At 45.9% G+C, this 23,112-nt stretch overlaps 1 protein-coding gene across 1 annotated transcript in view; it reads right to left on the reverse strand.

Annotated features, from left to right (window-relative positions):
• cfap299 (cilia and flagella associated protein 299) overlaps positions 1 to 23,112 on the reverse strand; it is a 300,550-nt gene that overhangs the window by 272,206 nt on the left and 5,232 nt on the right. The window contains exon 2 of the mRNA XM_065011317.1: positions 17,298 to 17,428. Within this exon, the coding sequence (XP_064867389.1) occupies positions 17,298 to 17,428 (131 nt within the window). The remainder of the gene's footprint in view (positions 1 to 17,297; positions 17,429 to 23,112) is intronic.

A 23,112-nucleotide genomic window follows, 5' to 3' on the forward strand; every position in this document is an offset into this window, starting at 1 on the left:
ACTTCTGCTGACATGGACTGCTGGGTCAGAGCCAGAGACAGGGAGACAGGGCGGGAGACAGAGGGGCAGTGCCAGAGAGACAGTGCCAGAGAGGGACAGGCCCAAAGACAGATGAACAGGGCCAGATACAGAGGGACAGGCCCAAAGACAGAGGAACAGGGCCAGAGACAGAGGGACAGGGACAGGGCCAGAGGGACAGGGACAGATACAGAGGGACAGGGACAGAGGGACAGGGCCAGATACAGAGGGACAGGGACAGAGACAGAGGGACAGGGACAGAGACAGAGGGACAGGGACAGAGGGACAGGGCCAGATACAGAGGGACAGGGACAGAGACAGAGGGACAGGGCCAGAGGGACAGGGCCAGATACAGAGGGACAGGGACAGAGACAGAGGGGCAGGGCCAGAGGGACAGGGCCAAAGACAGAGGGACAGGGCCAGAGACATAGGGACAGGGCCAGAGACAGAGGGACAGGGCCAGAGACAGAGGGACAGGGCAAGAGACAGAGGGACAGGGACAAAGACAGAGGGACAGGGCCAGAGGGACAGGGCCAGAGACAGAGGGACAGGGCCAGAGGGACAGGGCCATAGACAGAGGGACAGGGCCATAGACAGAGGGACAGGGCTAGAGGGACAGGGCCAGAGACAGAGGGACAGGGCTAGAGGGACAGGGCCAGAGACAGAGGGACAGGGCTAGAGGGACAGAGCTAGAGACAGAGGGACAGGGCTAGAGGGACAGGGATAGAGACAGAGGGACAGGGCTAGAGGGACAGGGCTAGAGACAGAGGGACAGGGACAGGGCTAGAGGGACAGGGCTAGAGGGACAGGGCCAGAGACAGAGGGACAGGGACAGATACAGAGGGACAGGGCTAGAGGGACAGGGACAGATACAGAGGGCCAGGGACAGAGGCAGAGGGACAGGGCCAGATACAGAGGGCCAGGGACAGATACAGAGGGACAGGGCCAGAGACAGAGGGCCAGGGACAGATACAGAGGGACAGGGCCAGAGGGACAGGGCTAGAGGGACAGGGACAGATACAGAGGGACAGGGACAGAGGGCCAGGGACAGAGGGACAGGGACAGATACAGAGGGACAGATACAGAGGGACAGGGACAGAGGGACAGATACAGAGGGACAGGGCCAGATACAGAGGGCCAGATACAGAGGGCCAGGGACAGATACAGAGGGACAGATACAGAGGGACAGGGACAGAGGGACAGGGACAGATACAGAGGGACAGGGCTAGAGGGACAGGACCAGAGACAGAGCCAGAGGGACAGGGCCAGATACAGAGGGACAGGGCCAGAGACAGCGGGACAGGGCCAGAAACAGAGGGACAGGGCCAGAAACAGAGGGACAGGGCTAGAGGGACAGGGCTAGAGGGACAGGGCTAGAGGGACAGGGCTAGAGGGACAGGGCTAGAGAGACAGGGCCAGAGACAGAGGGACAGGGCTAGAGGGACAGGGCTAGAGAGACAGGGCCAGAGACAGAGGGACAGGGCTAGAGGGACAGGGCTAGAGGGACAGGGCTAGAGGGACAGGGCTAGAGACAGAGGGACAGGGACAGGGCTAGAGGGACAGGGCTAGAGACAGAGGGACAGGGACAGGGCTAGAGGGACAGGGCTCGAGACAGAGGGACAGGGACAGGGCTAGAGGGAGAGGGCTAGAGGGACAGGGCCAGAGACAGAGGGACAGGGACAGAGAGACAGGGACAGATACAGAGGGACAGAGACAGCGGGACAGGGACAGATACAGACGGACAGGGCCATAAGACTTCTGAACAATTAATCAAATGGCCACCCAGACAATTTACATTGATTTACATAAAAAAATATATTTTAGTGTATTTAGAAAATATTTTCTTAACTCATTTTCTTAAAACTGCATTGTTGGTTAAGGGCTTGTAAGTCAGCATTTCACTGTAAGGTCTACTACACCTGTTGTATTCAGCATTTCACTGTAAGGTCTACTACACCTGTTGTATTCAGCATTTCACTGTGAGGTCTACTACACCTGTTGTATTCAGCATTTCACTGTGAGGTCTACTACACCTGTTGTATTCAGTATTTCACTGTGAGGTCTACTACACCTGTTGTATTCAGCATTTCACTGTAAGGTCTACTACACCTGTTGTATTCAGCATTTCACTGTAAGGTCTACTACACCTGTTGTATTCAGCATTTCACTGTAAGGTCTACTACACCTGTTGTATTCAGCATTTCACTGTACGGTCTACTACACCTGTTGTATTCAGCATTTCACTCTACTAGGTCTACTACACCTGTTGTATTCAGCATTTCACTGTAAGGTCTACTACACCTGTTGTATTCAGTATTTCACTGTAAGGTCTACTACACCTGTTGTATTCAGCATTTCACTGTTCTACTACACCTGCATTCAGCACTTTCACTGTAAGGTCTACTACACCTGTTGTATTCAGCATTTCACTGTAAGGTCTACTACACCTGTTGTATTCAGCATTTCACTGTAAGGTCGGTTGTATTCAGCATTTCACACTACTGTTGTATTCAGCATTTCACTGTATGGTCTACTACACCTGTTGTATTCAGCATTTCACTGTGAGGTATACTACACCTGTTGTATTCAGCATTTCACTGTGAGGTCTACTACACCTGTTGTATTCAGCATTTCACTGTAAGGTCTACTACACCTGTTGTATTCAGCATTTCACTGTAAGGTCTACTACACCTGTTGTATTCAGCATTTCACTGTAAGGTCTACTACACCTGTTGTATTCAGCATTTCACTGTAAGGTCTACTACACCTGTTGTATTCAGCATTTCACTGTATGGTCTACTACACCTGTTGTATTCAGCATTTCACTGTGAGGTATACTACACCTGTTGTATTCAGCATTTCACTGTGAGGTCTACTACACCTGTTGTATTCAGCATTTCACTGTAAGGTCTACTACACCTGTTGTATTCAGCATTTCACTGTAAGGTCTACTACACCTGTTGTATTCAGCATTTCACTGTAAGGTCTACTACACCTGTTGTATTCAGCATTTCACTGTACGGTCTACTACACCTGTTGTATTCAGCATTTCACTGTAAGGTCTACTACACCTGTTGTATTCAGCATTTCACTGTAAGTTCTACTACACCTGTTGTATTCAGCATTTCACTGTAAGGTCTACTACACCTGTTGTATTCAGCATTTCACTGTGAGGTCTACTACACCTGTTGTATTCAGCATTCAGCATTTCACTGTAAGGTCTACTACACCTGTTGTATTCAGCATTTCACTGTAAGGTCTACTACACCTGTTGTATTCAGCATTTCACTGTAAGGTCTACTACACCTGTTGTATTCAGCATTTCACTGTGAGGTCTACTACACCTGTTGTATTCAGCATTTCACAGTAAGGTCTACTACACCTGTTGTATTCAGCATTTCACTGTGAGGTCTACTACACCTGTTGTATTCAGCATTCAGCATTTCACTGTAAGGTCTACTACACCTGTTGTATTCAGCATTTCACTGTATGGTCTACTACACCTGTTGTATTCAGCATTTCACTGTATGGTCTACTACACCTGTTGTATTCAGCATTCAGCATTTCACTGTAAGGTCTACTACACCTGTTGTATTCAGCATTTCACTGTAAGGTCTACTACACCTGTTGTATTCAGCATTTCACTGTGAGGTCTACTACACCTGTTGTATTCAGCATTTCACTGTGAGGTCTACTACACCTGTTGTAAGTCAGCATTTCACTGTGAGGTCTACTACACCAAGGAGACTGAACAGTTGAAAGCCTACTCTCGTTGGCCTAGATCCAGCCTGAACAGTTGAAAGCCTACTCTCGTAGACCTAGATCCAGCCTGAACAGTTGAAAGCCTACTCTCGTTGGCCTAGATCCAGCCTGAACAGTTGAAAGCCTACTCTCGTAGACCTAGATCCAGCCTGAACAGTTGAAAGCCTACTCTCGTAGACCTAGATCCAGCCTGAACAGTTGAAAGCCTACTCTCGTAGACCTAGATCCAGCCTGAACAGTTGAAAGCCTACTCTCATAGACCTAGATCCAGCCTGAACAGTTGAAAGCCTACTCTCGTTGACCTAGATCCAGCCTGAACAGTTGAAAGCCTACTCTCGTAGACCTAGGTCCAGCCTGAACAGTTGAAAGCCTACTCTCGTAGACCTAGATCCAGCCTGAACAGTTGAAAGCCTACTCTCGTAGACCTAGATCCAGCCTGAACAGTTGAAAGCCTATTCTCGTAGACCTAGATCCAGCCTGAACAGTTGAAAGCCTACTCTCATAGACCTAGATCCAGCCTGAACAGTTGAAAGCCTACTCTCATAGACCAAGATCCAGCCTGAACAATTGAAAGCCTACTCTCGTAGACCTAGATCCAGCCTGAACAGTTGAAAGCCTACTCTCGTAGACCTAGATCCAGCCTGAACAGTTGAAAGCCTACTCTCGTTGACCTAGATCCAGCCTGAACAGTTGAAAGCCTACTCTCGTTGACCTAGATCCAGCCTGAACAGTTGAAAGCCTACTCTCGTTGACCTAGATCCAGCCTGAACAGTTGAAAGCCTACTCTCATAGACCTAGATCCAGCCTGAACAGTTGAAAGCCTACTCTCATAGACCTAGATCCAGCCTGAACAGTTGAAAGCCTACTCTCATAGACCAAGATCCAGCCTGAACAATTGAAAGCCTACTCTCGTAGACCTAGATCCAGCCTGAACAGTTGAAAGCCTACTCACGTGTGGCTTGTCTCCTATTCTCTTACAGGTCATACTATTTTGTTTAGATAAATGGATAAGAATATGTCATCTAAAATCAAAGCAATACATTTTAAATTAAAAGAAAACATGTTTTTATTACCCCCCCCCCCCCCCCAAAAAAAGATATTTCGGATATAAAACCGTTTTGAAACAAAGTAAAATAAACTGACGAAGCCTTGCTTTGTTTTCTTTCTGATGGCATTAACATAAAAAACATTGTGTACCTAAATCTTTTTTGTGATGTCTATTTTGACTAGATTTTTTCACAGCCAGATCCCACAGACTGACTAACAACCACACATCTGGCTAAGCAGCTCTTTCATTCAACGTTTTCGTTTGCAATCATATATTGAATTTCACCACCGTGGTCTAACGAGAGAACATCCTTTAGAGAGGAGAGGACAGCTCCTTTAGAGAGGAGAGGAGAGCTTGTTTTGAGGGGAGGGGACAACTCCTTGTTTGTTCTCTGTGATGTGTGAAAGGGCTAGGAGTCCCCCCTTCACCGGTCCTCTCCTCTCCCCTCCCCTCCCCTCCTCCTCCTCTCCTCTCTCCTCCTCTCCCCTCTCCTCCTCTCCCCTCTCCTCTCCTCTCCTCCTCCTCCTCCTCCTCTCCTCCTCTCCTCTCTCCTCCTCTCCTCCTCTCCTCCCCACCCCTCCCCTCCCCAGCCTCATTCAGAGCTGTCAGGGAGCTGCATGTTATCCTCCAGTCAGAGAATGAACCAGCTGGGGCAAGGCAACAACAGAGCAGATCTGATTAAACATTGGCGGTCCTCTCCTCCCCTCCCTTGTTATTTTATTACCACAGGTGCAGGGGCAGGCATTGATCAGATGAACGCTAGGCTGCAAGGTAATGGCAGGGTTTGAGGTATCTATGACAGCAGAGCACAGGGAGGTTGAAAAGACCCACAGAGACAGAAGAGAAAGAGATGAAGAGAAAAATACATAGAACAGTGCCCTTAGATCAGCGGCTCCCAAACTATACATATAGTACCAGATAACAGTTTGGACACACCTACTCATTCAAGAGGTCTTCTTTTTTACTATTTTCTACATTGTAGAATAATAGTGAAGACATCAAAACTACTAAATAAAACATATGGAATCATGTAGTAACCAAAGAAAGTGTTGAACAAAACAAAATATATTTGAGATTTGAGATTCTTCAAAGTAGCCACCCTTTGTCTTGATGACAGCTTTGCACACTCTTGGAATTTTCTCAACCAGCTTCACCTGGTATGCTTTTCCAACAGTCTTGAAGGACAAATGATAGTCCCACTAAGCGCAAACCAGATAGGATGGAGTATTGCTGCAGAATGCTGTGGTAGCCATGCTGGTTAAGTGTGCCTTGAACTCTAAATATAAATCACTGAGAGTCACCAGCAAATTCCCCCCACACATCACACCACCTCCTCCATGCTTCACGGTGGGAACCACACATGCAGAGATCATCCGTTCACCTACTCTGAGTCTCACAAAGACACGGCGGGACCACCTCCAGGTATCCGACGACAGATGGACCGCTACCGGACCCAGGTGACTACGTCATGAACCTCGTTGAGAGAATGCTAACAGTGTGAAACCACACACGATCGAATCATTCCCACGGTGAATGACTAGGCCCACTAGGCTACGAAACCACACACTATTATGACCGGTCGCAATTGATATGGTGAAAACAATGTGTGGGAGACAAGAGGCACAGAAACTCACATCAATACCAGAGAACACTGTTAAAGGAATAATCTGTGATATTGCTAGCACTCAAGAGGAAACTGACTGAAGCACTCAAACCCCCAACCTTGTGATCTCCAAATGGACGTGAGCTGTGAGGGCCGAGATGCTCATGCATTGACTTCTGTTCCCTATACACGTCAGGGGATGCTATTCACAGGGACAGATTACTCTGTCTCACGATTCCCGAGCATGAAATGGCTATGCGTGGCTATATTGACGAAAAACAGATTCCATGGGATGGAATGGTGGGCTTTTGCACAGATGGAGCTCCATCTATCACAGGATGGCGGGCAGGCCAATGAGACCCTGCCGTCTCCCCCTCAGCATTAATTCAAAACTACTGGGAAATCGCTTACTTCCCAACTTCAGTGCATTCAAGACAACTGGGAACTGGGAAATCTCTGACTTCCCGACTTCAGTGCGTTCAAGACAACTGGGAACTGGGAAATCTCTGACTTCCCGACTTCAGTGCGTTCAAGACAACTGGGAACTGGGAAATCTCTGACTTCCCGACATCAGTGAGTTCAAGACAACTGGGAACTGGGAAATCTCTGACTTCCCGACATCAGTGAGTTCAAGACAACTGGGAACTCGGAAAAACATTTTGAATGATGATCCAACTCTGAATTACAACTCAGGAACTCGGGTCTCTTTCTAGAGCTTTAAATTTCCGACCGAAAGATCACTGACGTCATGATTTGACATGGACAAGTCAGCCATGTTGTTGACGCAACAGCTAGCAATGTTAGTGCTGGCTCGCTCTCTAAAACACTAGTGTGATTGTGCATGAGCCCACTGCAGGTGGCACATAGCATCTTGGGGCTGTGTTTTCTCAGTGCGACCACAACAGCAGGTCAAGGGGTCGCACTGGATGGGCATCCAATCAGAAATCCAAACCACAGAGGGAGAGGAGAGGAAAGACCAATCAGTGAACAGGCAGTTTAAAGCAGATAAGCTAGCTAAAAGAGAACAAAGATCCAGGTGGCGTTTCTCAACAGGAAACAGTGGAAACTGTGGGTGTTGCTGTTTCGCTGATGTCTTGTCGAGTTGTTTTTCTAGATGTCCAAATCCTTCATGGGAAAATGATACGCAGACTCTTCATCCATTAAATAAGCCTAAAACCACCTGGAGGAGTACCACCAGGCTGGAACTTACACATCCTACCCAAGCTGTTAGGCTACATGATGTTGTACTCCTTTATGCGATAACCGAGTTTGGACTACGGATGTAGGGATGGGAATTAGAAATTATTTGACTATGCGAATAATATCATGATATTTTTTTCAGACATCCGGACAGTTGAAATACACAGTTCTGTACATACAAAAGTATGTGGATAACACTTCAAATTAGTGGCTTCTCCTATTTCAGCCGCACCCGTTGCTGACTGGTGTATAAAATAGAGCACTACCCTGTGTTAGAGCACACACATGCAAACATTGGCAGTAGGATGGCCTTACTGATTCGCTCAGTGACACAGGGTAGTGGTAACACAGGGTAGTGGTAACACAGGGTAGCAGTAACACAGGGTAGCGGTAACACAGGGTAGCGGTAACACAGGGTAGTGGTAACACAGGGTAGTGGTAACACAGGGTAGTGGTGGGGGGGTAGTGGTAACACAGGGTAGTGGTAACACGTAGTGGTAACACAGGGTAGTAGTAACACAGGGTAGTAGTAACACAGGGTAGTAGTAACACAGGGTAGTGGTAACACAGGGTAGTGGTAACACAGGGTAGTAGTAACACAGGGTAGTGGTAACACAGGGTAGTGGTAACACAAGGTAGTGGTAACACAAGGTAGTGGTAACACAGGGTAGTGGTAACACAGGGTAGTGGTAACACAGGGTAGTGGTAACACAGGGTAGTGGTAACACAAGGTAGTGGTAACACAAGGTAGTGGTAACACAGGGTAGTGGTAACACAGGGTAGTGGTAACACAGGGTAGCAGTAACACAGGGTAGCAGTAACACAGGGTAGTAGAAACACAGGGTAGTGGTAACACAGGGTAGTAGTAACACAGGGTAGTGGTAACACAGGGTAGTGGTGACACAGGGTAGTGGTGACACAGGGTAGTGGTGACACAGGGTAGTGGTAACACAGGATAGTGGTAACACAGGGTAGTGGTAACACAGGGTAGTAGTAACACAGGGTAGTAGTAACACAGGGTAGTGGTAACACAGGGTAGTAGTAACACAGGGTAGTGGTAACACAGGTAGTGGTAACACAGGGTAGTGGTAACACAGGGTAGTGGTAACACAGGGTAGTGGTGTGGGGGGTAGTAGTAACACAGGGTAGTAGTAACACAGGGTAGTGGTAACACAGGGTAGTGGTAACACAGGGTAGTGGTAACACAGGGTAGTGGTGTGGGGGGTAGTAGTAACACAGGGTAGTGGTAACACAGGGTAGTGGTAACACAGGGTAGTGGTAACACAGGGTAGTAGTAACACAGGGTAGTGGTAACACAGGGTAGTGGTGTGGGGGGTAGTAGTAACACAGGGTAGTGGTAACACAGGGTAGTGGTAACACAGGGTAGTGGTAACACAGGGTAGTGGTGTGGGGGGTAGTAGTAACACAGGGTAGTGGTAACACAGGGTAGTGGTAACACAGGGTAGTGTACTATATAGGGAATAGGGCTCTGTTCAACAGTAGTGGACCATATAGGGAATAGGACTCTGGTCAACAGTAGTGCACTATATAGGGAATAGAGCTCTGTTCAACAGTAGTGCACTATATAGGGAATAGAGCTCTGTTCAACAGTAGTGCACTATATAGGGAATAGGACTCTGGTCTATAGTAGTACCACTATATAGGGAATAGAGCTCTGTTCAACAGTAGTGCACTATATAGGGAATAGGACTCTGGTCAACAGTAGTGCACTATATAGGGAATAGAGCTCTGTTCAACAGTAGTGCACTATATAGGGAATAGGGCTCTGGTCTAAAGTAGTACCACTATATAGGGAATAGGGCTCTGGTCAACAGTAGTGCACTATATAGGGAATAGGGCTCTGTTCAACAGTAGTGCACTATGTAGGGAATAGGGTTCCATTTGGGATGCACAGAGGCTTAAAATAACACCTGTTCTGTTGACTGCAAGTGGTCAATAAGGTCAATAAGGTCAATAAGGTTGCTTCATACTGAGCCTTTTCCTTTACTACTGTTTGGGAAACAAACCAAGATTAGGAATGACTTCATTAATGTCCAATGGCCAAGGGTGGCCAACTTCAAAAGCTCAAACAGCACCTGTCAGATGTCCCTGGAAAACGTCTTAAATCTTCTTAGTTCCTACATACACACACAGACACACAGAGACACACAGAGACAGAGACAGAGACACAGACACACAGAGACACAGACACACACAGAGACAGAGACACAGACACACAGAGACACAGAGACACACAGAGACAGAGACAGAGACACAGACACACAGAGAGACACAGAGACACAGAGAGACACAGAGACACACAGAGACAGAGACACACAGGCACACAAAGACAGAGACACACAGAGACAGAGACACACAGAGACAGAGACACACAGACACGCAGACACAGAGACACAGACACACAGAGACAGAGACACACAGGCACACAGAGACAGAGACACACAGACACAGAGACACACAGAGAGACACAGAGACACACAGAGACAGAGACACACAGAGACAGAGACACACAGAGACAGAGACACACAGAGACAGAGACACACAGAGACACACAGAGACAGAGACACAGAGACACACAGAGACAGAGACACACAGAGACAGAGACACACAGAGACAGAGACACACAGAGACAGAGACACACAGACACGCAGACACAGAGACACACAGAGACAGAGACACACAGAGACAGAGACACACAGAGACAGAGACACACAGAGACAGAGACACACAGAGACACACAGAGACAGAGACACACAGACACAGACACACACAGACACGCAGACACAGAGACACACAGAGACACACAGAGACACCTTCCTACAGCTCTTCAACACTCTCCAAAGAGCCCTGAGATAAAACTAGAGGCTGCTGTGTGATCTGACACTGATAAGGAGCGAGTGTGGTACAATAGCCTGATATTAAATCCCTCTCCAACAGTTCTCCAGATCCATGTCATGTAGGTGATCCTGTTGGGGAAAGATGAAAGAGAGGGGGACTGATATCTCAGACAGTGGCTCTTCTGTCTGCAGGTGTGAGGGTGGAGCTCCAATTTCCCTGGTGTCTGATGGTCACACACACCTGCATGAAAACTGTCTGATGGTCACACACACCTGCATGAAAACACACCCTATACCTAGACATTTTGGATAAGCATCTAAGACTTCAATCAAATTCAACACCCAGCAAGTAAATGTTTGGATACCTAAAAAAAAAAAGTGTGTGTGTGTATATGTGTGTGTGTGTGTGTGTGTGTGTGTGTGTGTGTGTGTGTGTGTGTGTGTGTGTGTGTGTGTGTGTGTGTGTGTGTGTGTGTGTGTGTGTGTGTGTGTGTGTGTGTGTGTGTGTGTGTGTGTGTGTGTGTGTGTGTGTGTGTGTGTGTGTGTGTGTGTGTGTGTGTAAAAGAGGATTCTTATCGCGAGTCTGTATCAGCTTGTCATCAAACAAATCATAACCACAAAGCTTTATCTAGGATTACCTCAGTAGCCTAGTGAACATGTTGTCAGAAGTAGCCTGGGTTTGGGGTTTATCTAGGACAGGGGTCCTTCCTACTACCAGTAGCCTGGGTTTGGGGTTTATCTAGGACAGGGGTCCTTCCTACTACCAGTAGCCTGGGTTTGGGGTTTATCTAGGACAGGGTCCTTCCTACTACCAGTAGCCTGGGTTTGGGGTTTATCTAGGACAGGGGTCCTTCCTACTACCAGTAGCCTGGGTTTGGGGTTTATCTAGGACAGGGGTCCTTCCTACTACCAGTAGCCTGGGTTTGGGGTTTATCTAGGACAGGGGTCCTTCCTACTACCAGTAGCCTGGGTTTGGGGTTTATCTAGGACAGGGGTCCTTCCTACTACCAGTAGCCTGGGTTTGGGGTTTATCTAGGACAGGGGTCCTTCCTACTACCAGTAGCCTGGGTTTGGGGTTTATCTAGGACAGGGGTCCTTCCTACTACCAGTAGCCTGGGTTTGGGGTTTATCTAGGACAGGGGTCCTTCCTACTACCAGTAGCCTGGGTTTGGGGTTTATCTAGGACAGGGGTCCTTCCTACTACCAGTAGCCTGGGTTTGGGGTTTATCTAGGACAGGGTCCTTCCTACTACCAGTAGCCTGGGTTTGGGGTTTATCTAGGACAGGGTCCTTCCTACTACCAGTAGCCTGGGTTTGGGGTTTATCTAGGACAGGGGTCCTTCCTACTACCAGTAGCCTGGGTTTGGGGTTTATCTAGGACAGGGGTCCTTCCTACTACCAGTAGCCTGGGTTTGGGGTTTATCTAACAGGGGTCCTTCCTAAAATATAAAACCAGTAGCCTGGGTTTGGGGTTTATCTGGACAGGGGTCCTTCCTCTACCAGTAGCCTGGGTTTGGGGTTTATCTAGGAGCATTTATCCTTCCTAAGATAATCCAGTAGCCTGGGTTTGGGGTTTATCTAGGACAGGGTGATTAAACAGCTGACTACCAGTAGCCTGGGTTTGGGGTTTATCTAGGACAGGGGTCCTTCCTACTACCAGTAGCCTGGGTTTGGGGTTTATCTAGGACAGGGGTCCTTCCTACTACCAGGAGCCTGGGTTTGGGGTTTATCTAGGACTGGGGTCCTTCCTACTACCAGTAGCCTGGGTTTGGGGTTTATCTAGGACAGGGGTCCTTCCTGGACTACCAGTAGCCTGGGTTTGGGGTTTATCTAGGACAGGGGTCCTTCCTGTCTACCAGTAGCCTGGGTTTGGGGTTTATCTAGGACAGGGGTCCTTCCTCTACCAGTAGCCTGGGTTTGGGGTTTATCTAGGACTTGGGGTCCTTCCTACTACCAGTAGCCTGGGTTTGGGGTTTATCTAGGACAGGGGTCCTTCCTACTACCAGTAGCCTGGGTTTGGGGTTTATCTAGGACAGGGGTCCTTCCTACTACCAGTAGCCTGGGTTTGGGGTTTATCTAGGACAGGGGTCCTTCCTACTACCAGTAGCCTGGGTTTGGGGTTTATCTAGGACAGGGGTCCTATGAATAGCTCGCCAAACAATTCCAAAAGTTCACTGAACAAAAATATAAAACGCAAAAGTGTTGGTCCCATGTTTCATACGCACAAAAAACTTATTTCTCTCAAATTTTGTGCACAAATTTGTTTACATCCCTGCTAGTGAGCATTTATCCTTTCCAAAGATAATCCATCCACCTGACAGGTGTGGCATTTCAAGAAGCTGATTAAACAGCATAATCATTACACAGGTGCACCTTGTTCTTGGGGACAATAAAAGGACACTCTAAAATGTGAAGTATTGTTACACAACACAATGCCACAGATGTATCAAGTTTTGAGAGTGTACAACTGGCATGCTGACTGCAGGAATGTCTACCAGAACTATTGACAGAGAATTGAACCTGCGGGATCGTCTGAGACCAGCCACCTGGACAGCTGATAAAACTGAGTTTGCACAACCAAAGAATTTCTGCACAAACTGTCTCAGAGAACCTCATCTGGGTGCTCGTCGTCTTAATCAGGGTCTTGACTTGACTGCAGTTCGACGTCGTAACCGACTTCAGCGGACATATGGTCACCAACGATGCTCACCGGCACGCTGGAGAAGTGTGCTCTTCAAGGATGAATCACAGTTCTAACTGTGCCTTGTGTGGGCAAGGTACATCACTCTGTGATGCTTGGACTTCTACGCAGAGTTGCAAAGAAAAAGCCATATCTCAGACTGGTCAATAAAAATAGAAAATTAAGATGGGCAAAAGAACAAAGACACACTAAGGACCAGGGAAGAGTTGACAACATAGTGCCCTACTTCCTCTCTAAGGACCAGGGAAGAGTTGACAACATAGTGCACTACTTTCTCTAGTACACTAAGGACCAGGGAAGAGTAAGGACACTAAGGGACCAGGGAAGAGTTGACAACATAGTGCCCTACTTCCTCTCTAAGGACCAGGGAAGAGTTGACAACATAGTGCACTACTTTCTCTAGTACACTAAGGACCAGGGAAGAGTTGACAACATAGTGTCCTACTTCCTCTAGTACACTAAGGACCAGGGAAGAGTTGACAACATAGTGCACTACTTTCTCTAGTACACCAAGGACCAGGGAAGAGTTGACAACATAATGATTTACTTCCTCTAGTACACTAAGGACCAGGGAAGAGTTGACAACATAGTACACTACTTTCTCTAGTACACTAAGGACCAGGGAAGAGTTGACAACATAGTGCACTACTTTCTCTAGTACACTAAGGACCAGGGAAGAGTTGACAACATAGTGCACTACTTTCTCTAGTACACTAAGGACCAGGGAAGAGTTGACAACATAGTGAACTACTTTCTCTAGTACACTAAGGACCAGGGAAGAGTTGACAACATAGTGCACTACTTTCTCTAGTACACTAAGGAACAGGGAAGAGTTGACAACATAGTGAACTACTTCCTCTAGTACACTAAGGACCAGGGAAGAGTTGACAACATAGTGCACTACTTTCTCTAGTACACTAAGGACCAGGGAAGAGTTGACAACATAGTGAACTACTTTCTCTAGTACACTAAGGACCAGGGAAGAGTTGACAACATAGTGAACTACTTTCTCTAGTACACTAAGGACCAGGGAAGAGTTGACAACATAGTGCACTACTTTCTCTAGTACACTAAGGACCAGGGAAGAGTTGACAACATAGTGAACTACTTCCTCTAGTACACTAAGAAGAAGAGTTGCAGGGGAGAGGAGAAAAGAAGAATGTGCCCACTTGAAAAGCTAGGAAAAAATGAGTGGCTCACGACACGTACATTTTTTACAAGTAGCTCTCATGCTAGAAAAGGTTGGAGACCCCTGATCGAGGATTAGTGACAATGTTATCAGGGGTAGCCTAGGAATTACAGCACAATATTTGCCTTGGTGACGAACGTCATTAATGGTGAACTTTTAGCCTAGATAGAGGGGCAAAGCCAGGTCACACCAGGGCACAGAGGGAATAGGCTACATTGAAGCTACATCATCAAACGGCTAAATCAAGTATGAAGATGTTTCAGTAAGTTCACCTGCTCTAGCAGAGAGCTTTAGATGGTTTCAGTTCATCTCTACGGGAGTGTCCTCTAGCAGAGAGCTTTAGATGGTTTCAGTTCATCTCTAGGGGAGTCTCCTCTAGCAGAGAGCTTTAGATGGTGTCCTCTAGCAGAGAGCTTTAGATGGTTTCAGTTCATCTCTACTCCTCTAGGGGAGTCTCCTCTTTAGATGGTTTCAGTTCAGGGAGTCTTGAGATGGGTTTCAGTTCATCTTTCAGTTCATCTCTAGGGGAGTCTCCTCTAGCAGAGAGCTTTAGATGGTTTCAGTTCATCTCTAGGGGAGTCTCCTCTAGCAGAGAGCTTTAGATGGTTTCAGTTCATCTCTAGGGGAGTCTCCTCTAGCAGAGAGCTTTAGATGGTTTCAGTTCATCTCTAGCAGAGAGTGAGATGGTTTCAGTTCATCTCTAGGGGAGTCAGAGAGCTTTAGATGGTTTCAGTTCATCTCTAGGGGAGTCTCCTCTAGCAGAGAGCTTTAGATGGTTTCAGTTCATCTCTAGGGGAGTCTCCTCTAGCCTAGTTCTACATCTGGAGTTTGTAAAAAGTCAGCAATAACAGATCTGGGACCAGGTTGTGTCGCCTATCACCAACCCAGATGAACAACCTGCACACTGCAATAGACATTAAAGATAAATATAATTTTGACTTAGATAACTACCGTCTACATTTCCAAATATTCTTGCCTTTCCAAAGTTTTAGAATCCCTGACTAACTCTCAGCAGAGAACTTTAACTTCTCATTTTTATTCTTAATGTGTACCAGTCTGGTTTTAGACCAGGACATAGCACCGTTTCAGTTGCTACGCTTGTTTTTAATGTGTTATCATAAAAATCATTGTGCTGCAAAGACCTTTCCAAGGCCTTTGACACTGTCGAGCATTAACTTCTAATTCAAAAGTTGACTGAAATAGGCCTAGATCAGGCTTCTTATAAGTGGTTTGAGAATTATCTAACAGAATACAATGTGTGATTTCTTGATGGTGTTAAGTCTAGTTTCCCGGATATTACGAAAGGTGTACCACAGGGGTCGGTACTGGGACCGGTTCGATGGTGTTGAGTCTAGTTTCCTGTATATTATGAAAGGTGTACCACAGGGGTCAGCACTGGGACCGGTTCGATGGTGTTGAGTCTAGTTTCCTGGATATTATGAAAGGTGTACCACAGGGGTCAGCACTGGGACCGTTTCTCTTTAACATTCATATAAATAATATTGGTCTATATGTTAAAACTTGTAATTTTCATCTATGTGCAGACAATACTGTTATTTATGCCATTGCCCCAACTGGAGACCAGATGTTGTTAGAGCTGAAATCTGATTTTGTTACCTTACAGAAAGCCCTGGTTGGTTTAAAAACTGTACTTAATGTGGGCAAGACTAAATATATGTTGCTCTCTAGTTCTCACAAGAATGTTTCAGATGTCCTACATATTTATTAATTGTATGGTTCTCGAATCGATTGGGTTCCCGCCTATAAATATCGGGGCATTTTGGATTGACAAGGATTAAAGGTTTAAATACTGATGAGCTAGTTAAAAAGCTCAGATTTATAGTGGGCTTCTTTTTCAGAGATAGATCTAGCATCTTCCTAAACAGCAGGAAGCAGATAGTAAAGTCAACTTTCCTGCCAGTTCTTAACAATGGTGACACCATTTACCAGAATGCCTTTCACTTCATAACAGGTAACAGTTTTAATGCGCAGTATAACACAGTTTTAATCCAGGTAACAGTTTTAATCCTGTATCAAAAGGTTGGCTGGTCCTCATTAAAGTCCCGTAGATCAATTCACTATTCCCTTTGTGTTTACAAAACTCTACACAAGCTTCTGTCTTACCGAACTTCTTAGTTGAAGTATAAAAACATAAGATACCTACTGCGTTCACAGGGTTGGTTAACTCGAGGTTCCTCGGGTCTCCACCGAATTAGGTCAATCCTAATTTAATAACCTGCTAGAACTCCCTGTGTCTTGATTCCCTGGTGTCGCTAGGGCAGTGTAGGAGTCTAACGTTGAGAATGTTAAATGACAATTGCATTTGTTTTGATTAAATGTACAAATGTATTGTGGTGTTGAAATTCTCGTTTTTGAATTTGTAACCTGTAGTTTTTATTCACATTTGATTGGAGTAATATCCCAGATGACATTCATCGAGATCGTGATCGCTGCAGATGTCGTGTCAAGCTCAAATCATCACAACATTTTCCTTTCTACAATGAAGTCAAATCCAGCACAACACACTCACAAAGACAAAAGCCCAAACAGACAATGTCTTCCCCTTAGAGAGCACTGTGGCCACTAGTTGACAATCAGACAGTGCCTTCCTCTTGGAGAGCACTGTGGCCTTCCCCTTAGAGAGCACTGTGGCCCCTAATTGACAGTCAGACAGTGCCTTCCTCTTGGAGAGCACTGTGGCCACTAGTTGACAGACAGACAGTGCCTTCCTCTTGGAGAGCACTGTGGCCACTAGTTGAAAGACAGACAGTGCCTTCCTCTTGGAGAGCACTGTGGCCACTAGTTGACAGACAGACAGTGCCTTCCTCTTGGAGAGCACTGTGGCCACTAGTTGACAGACAGACAGTGCCTTCCTGTGGCCCCTAATTGACAGATAGCTTCACTGTCTAACTGACTTACTTCTGCTGGCTCCTCTTGGAGAGCCTGGAGGCTTCTGCAGCTGCTTTCCTGGTCTCAAATTCCTCCCTCTTCAGGACCTCTCCGCTGCCCCTGTAGCCCAGCTCCACCAGCTGGCGAGCCAACTCCTCATCCTGGTGGAGCAATGAAAAGAGATCTGGTCAGACAGATAGGGAGGGGAAGGTGGATCCACTGACGAACCCCCCCCACCACACACACACATAAACAGAAAGGTAACCATCCCTACTCCTCATCCTACAGGAGCAATGAATGGACATCTGCTCAGAAAGACAGGGAGGGGGGGGCGCACTAATAACCCCCACCACTATACACATATATAAACAGACACACACACGTTGAGCTTCTTTTTGATTGGAGGCTGGAGTAGACAATGCAAAACATAATGGACAGTCTGCTAAAGATGAATTGTAGATTTTAAAAATATTGTGTGTGTGTGTGCATAGCAGAGGTCGTAGGGTTAGGTTAAGGGAGGCAGCATGCTTGTGGTCAAATATGTGGTAAGGACATAGCTTGATATATACACATCACCATGACCAGTCATCTAAACAGAGCTATCCTTTTAAGTTCAACCCAACCCAGGCCTGTGGCTGGTTGGATCAAGGCTTGTGCCACATGTCATTCTACTACCCGAACTAAGCAAAGCCAAGCCCAGCCAGTCCTCACCCAGCCAGTCCTCAGGCCTCAACATCCAGACAAGTCAGGGAAAGTTTCTATTTCTTTCACCTTTCATGTGGCAAACCATTCCAAGTAAATTAGTTATATTATTTCCAAAATAACTTTATTCGGTCAGTGATGTGGCGTTCACTGTCTTAATCCGTTGTCATGTCAACGCTCATTGACTGAGTCCATTTGACTGTTCTGAGTTCCGCTATTCAAACTTGATTTGCTTGTTTTAAACAACTAGGATTACATTGCTGAATGGACTCAAACCCAAAATGTTTTCTAAATAAACTTCTGATTGGTTGTTGGGGTTTCCTGTTGGCATAGATGTTATAGGGCAAACCACAGCCATGTATTTAGAGTCGGGCCTAGTTTTTTTAATATTTTGAATATCGTAATGCTAAAAACTCAATATACCAACTCTCTAAATACCTGACTCTGGGGAAAAAAACCCTAGCTAGATTTTCAGAAATGTACACTTGACTAACCAAGGCCTAAATACTATCAAACATCAGAAGTCTGGTAAAAGTGTCCATAGAAAAATCATTGGCAACAACACACTTTAATCAATACCCACATAAATCATGACTGTGCAGGTTTAGCCTAGACCTGGGTTGACTGCAGTGTGTCTACACCTGAAAGTGAGGGAGGTGATAGAGTTTGATACTGTTTGTCCAGAGTTGATAACCAGGTGAGATACATGTTGTGTTCTACCCTCTGTGGACACAGGTGTTCCAGCATGACATGGCTATTCAGCTGAACGTTATGTAACTTCTCAGCAATAGCCAAAAGTCCCATCTACTGGTGAAGCTGTTAAACAAATAGCCCTTATAGGCGTAGAAGCTGAATTTATGACATTTCTCATATTCAATGACAAATACCACCCCCTTTGACAGGGCTGAAAATTAAATAAAGATTTTTTTTAAATGAAAATAGGACAGTCAAAAATGTTCACGGATTAATACTGGTTTCAATTGTACCAGGCAGATAGCAAACAACTTGTATGGCGTCATGTGGGCGAGTGGTTTGCTGATGTCAATGTTGTGAACATGGTGGCAGTGGGATTGTGGTATGGGCATGCATAAGCTACAGACAACGAACACAACTGCATTCTAGCAATGCCAATTTGAATGCAGAGATACCGTGACAAGAACCTGAGGCCCATTGTCGCGCCATTCATCCGCCTCCATCACCTCATGTTTCAGCATGATAATGCACGGCCCTGTGCCGCGAGGATCTGTTCACAATTCCTGGAAGCTCAGTTCTTCCATGGCCTGCACATTCACCAGACATGTCACCCATTGAGCATGTTTGGGATGCTCTGGATCGATGTGTACGACAGCCTGTTCCAGTTCCCACCAATATCCAGAAACCTCCACAGCCATTTAAGGAGGAGTGGGACAACATTCCACAGGCCACAATCAACAGCCTGATCAACTCTATGTGAAGGAGATGTGTCACGCTGCATGAGACAAATGGTGATCACACCAGATACAGACTGGTTTTCTGATCCACGCCCCTACTTTTTTAAGGTATCTATGACCAACAGATGCATATCTGTATTCCCAGTCATGTGAAATCCATAGATTAGGGCTAAATGTATTTCTTTAAATTGACTGATTTCTGTATATGAACTGTAACTCAGTAAAATCTTTGAAATTGTTGCATGTTTCGTGTATATTTTTCTCCAGTATAATTTAGCCCTATAAACTCATTTAGCCCTATAAACTCATTTAGCCCTATAAACTCATTTAGCCCTATAAACTCATTTAGCCCTTTGATTGTATTTTTTCTTTGTTGGATTGATAGAAATGAGCAAATTTTCAGGAAATAGGTGATGTTTCCATGATGCTAAACATTCTCTGCCTAGGACCCAACTGTTCCTGGGAGGTGGTGCTGAAACAAGGCACACTTTAAAGTGAATGTTATATTGAAGCTGGGAGGTGGTGCTGAAACAAGGCACATTTTAAAGTGAATATTATATTGAAGCTGGGAGGTGGTGCTGAAACAAGGCACACTTTAAAGTGAATATTATATTGAAGCTGGGATGTGGTGCTGAAACAAGGCACATTTTAAAGTGAATATTATATTGAAGCTGGGAGGTGGTGCTGAAACAAGGCACACTTTAAAGTGAATATTATATTGAAGCTGGGAGGTGGTGCTGAAACAAGGCACACTTTAAAGTGAATATTATATTGAAGCTGGGAGGTGGTGCTGAAACAAGGCACACTTTAAAGTGAATATTATATTGAAGCTGGGAGGTGGTGCTGAAACAAGGCACACTTTAAAGTGAATATTATATTGAAGCTGGGAGGTGGTGCTGAAACAAGGCACACTTTAAAGTGAATATTATATTGAAGCTGGGAGGTGGTGCTGAAACAAGGCACACTTTAAAGTGAATATTATATTGAAGCTGGGAGGTGGTGCTGAAACAAGGCACACTTTAAAGTGAATATTATATTGAAGCTGGGAGGTGGTGCTGAAACAAGGCACACTTTAAAGTGAATATTATATTGAAGCTGGGAGGTGGTGCTGAAACAAGGCACACTTTAAAGTGAATATTATATTGAAGCTGGGAGGTGGTGCTGAAACAAGGCACACTTTAAAGTGAATATTATATTGAAGCTGGGAGGTGGTGCTGAAACAAGGCACACTTTAAAGTGAATATTATATTGAAGCTGGGAGGTGGTGCTGAAACAAGGCACACTTTAAAGTGAATATTATATTGAAGCTGGGAGGTGGTGCTGAAACAAGGCACACTTTAAAGTGAATATTATATTGAAGCTGGGAGGTGGTGCTGAAACAAGGCACACTTTAAAGTGAATATTATATTGAAGCTAGGAAGCGCCTACTCTGAAGTGTGCGTGTGCAATTACTGAATTCGTCTTTGCAGTCCTTCTAAACAACACAACTTTGGCGAAGGTTAAAGTATTTAAAACGTAGTCCGCTCTGTTCATAACAGATTCTAGTTTTGGGAACAGAAAACTGTATTAAGATTAAATGTCACCGATCAAAATCCATCTTCTCCGACTGGGCTTCCTGTTCTAACTCTAGTATCTTCTCCCACTGTCTCCCACTGGGCTTCCTGTAGTAACTCTAATATCTTCTCCCACTGTCTGCCACTGGGCTTCCTGTTCTAACTCTAGTATCTTCTCCCACTGTCTGCCACTGGGCTTCCTGTACTAACTCTAGTATCTTCTCCCACTGTCTGCCACTGGGCTTCCTGTTCTAACTCTAGTATCTTCTCCCACTGGGCTTCCTGTTCTAACTCTAGTATCTTCTCCCACTGTCGGCCACTGGGCTTCCTGTAGTAACTCTAATATCTTCTCCCACTGGGCTTCCTGTTCTAACTCTAGTATCTTCTCCAACTGTCTGCCACTGGGCTTCCTGTTCTAACTCTAGTATCTTCTCCCACTGGGCTTCCTGTTCTAACTCTAGTATCTTCTCCCACTGGGCTTCCTGTTCTAACTCTAGTATCTTCTCCCACTGGGCTTCCTGTTCTAACTCTAGTATCTTCTCCCACTGGGCTTCCTGTTCTAACTCTAGTATCTTATCCCACTGTCTCCCACTGGGCTTCCTGTAGTAACTCTAATATCTTCTCCCACTGTCTGCCACTGGGCTTCCTGTTCTAACTCTAGTATCTTCTCCCACTGGGCTTCCTGTACTAACTCTAGTATCTTCTCCCACTGTCTGCCACTGGGCTTCCTGTTCTAACTCTAGTATCTTCTCCCACTGTCTCCCACTGGGCTTCCTGTTCTAACTCTAGTATCTTCTCCCACTGTCTCCCACTGGGCTTCCTGTTCTAACTCTAGTATCTTCTCCCACTGGGCTTCCTGTTCTAACTCTAGTATATTCTCCCACTGGGCTTCCTGTTCTAACTCTAGTATCTTCTCCCACTGGGCTTCCTGTTCTAACTCTAGTATCTTCTCCCACTGTCGGCCACTGGGCTTCCTGTTCTAACTCTACTGTCTTCTCCCACTGTCTGCCACTGGGCTTCCTGTACTAACTCTAGTATCTTCTCCCACTGGGCTTCCTGTACTAACTCTACTATCTTCTCCCACTGTCTGCCACTGGGCTTCCTGTACTAACTCTAGTATCTTCTCCCACTGTCGGCCACTGGGCTTCCTGTTCTAACTCTAGTATCTTCTCCCACTGTCGACCACTGGGCCTCCTGTTCTAACTCTACTATCTTCTCCACTGTCTGCCACTGGGCTTCCTGTTCTACCTCTAGTATCTTCTCCCACTGTCTGCCACTGGGCTTCCTGTTCTAACTCTACTATCTTCTTCCACTATCTGCCACTGGGCTTCCTGTTCTAACTCTAGTATCTTCTCCCACTGGGCTTCCTGTTCTAACTCTAGTATATTCTCCCACTGGGCTTCCTGTACTAACTCTACTGTCTTCTCCCACTGGGCTTCCTGTTCTAACTCTAGTATCTTCTCCCACTGGGCTTCCTGTACTAACTCTAGTATATTCTCCCACTGGGCTTCCTGTACTAACTCTAGTATATTCTCCCACTGGGCTTCCTGTACTAACTCTACTGTCTTCTCCCACTGTCGACCACTGGCCTTCCTGTACTAACTCTACTGTCTTCTCCCACTGTCGACCACTGGGCTTCCTGTACTAACTCTAGTATCTTCTCCCACTGGGCTTCCTGTACTAACTCTAGTATCTTCTCCCACTGTCGGCCACTGGGCTTCCTGTTCTAACTGCTACTATTTATGACATAAACTGAGTATGTAGTATGCGCATTGGTCATAGTAAGGGTAAAGTTAGTATGCCAAAAGTTCCCGGATGTCGTACTACATTCGGCAAAATACCAATTATAAACTGGGTGGTTCGAGCCCTGAATGCTGATTGGCTGACAGCCGTGGTATATCACGTATACCACGTGTATGACAAAACATATTTTTAATGCTCTAATTATGTTGGTACCCAGTTTATAATAGCAATAAGGCACCTCTGAGGTTTTTGGTATATGGCCAATAAATCACGACTAAGCACTGTATCCAAATACCACACCCCTCGTGCTTATAGTATACAAGCAGTGGACACTATTTCCGTGCTTTTAGGGCCCCTAATGCAATTCTTCAGAAATCAGAAAATGGTGGAAAATAAGCAGCCCGAGTCCGACGAGAG

This window comes from Oncorhynchus nerka, linkage group LG27 (genome assembly GCF_034236695.1).
Source record: "Oncorhynchus nerka isolate Pitt River linkage group LG27, Oner_Uvic_2.0, whole genome shotgun sequence".
NCBI classification, from domain to species: domain Eukaryota; kingdom Metazoa; phylum Chordata; class Actinopteri; order Salmoniformes; family Salmonidae; genus Oncorhynchus; species Oncorhynchus nerka.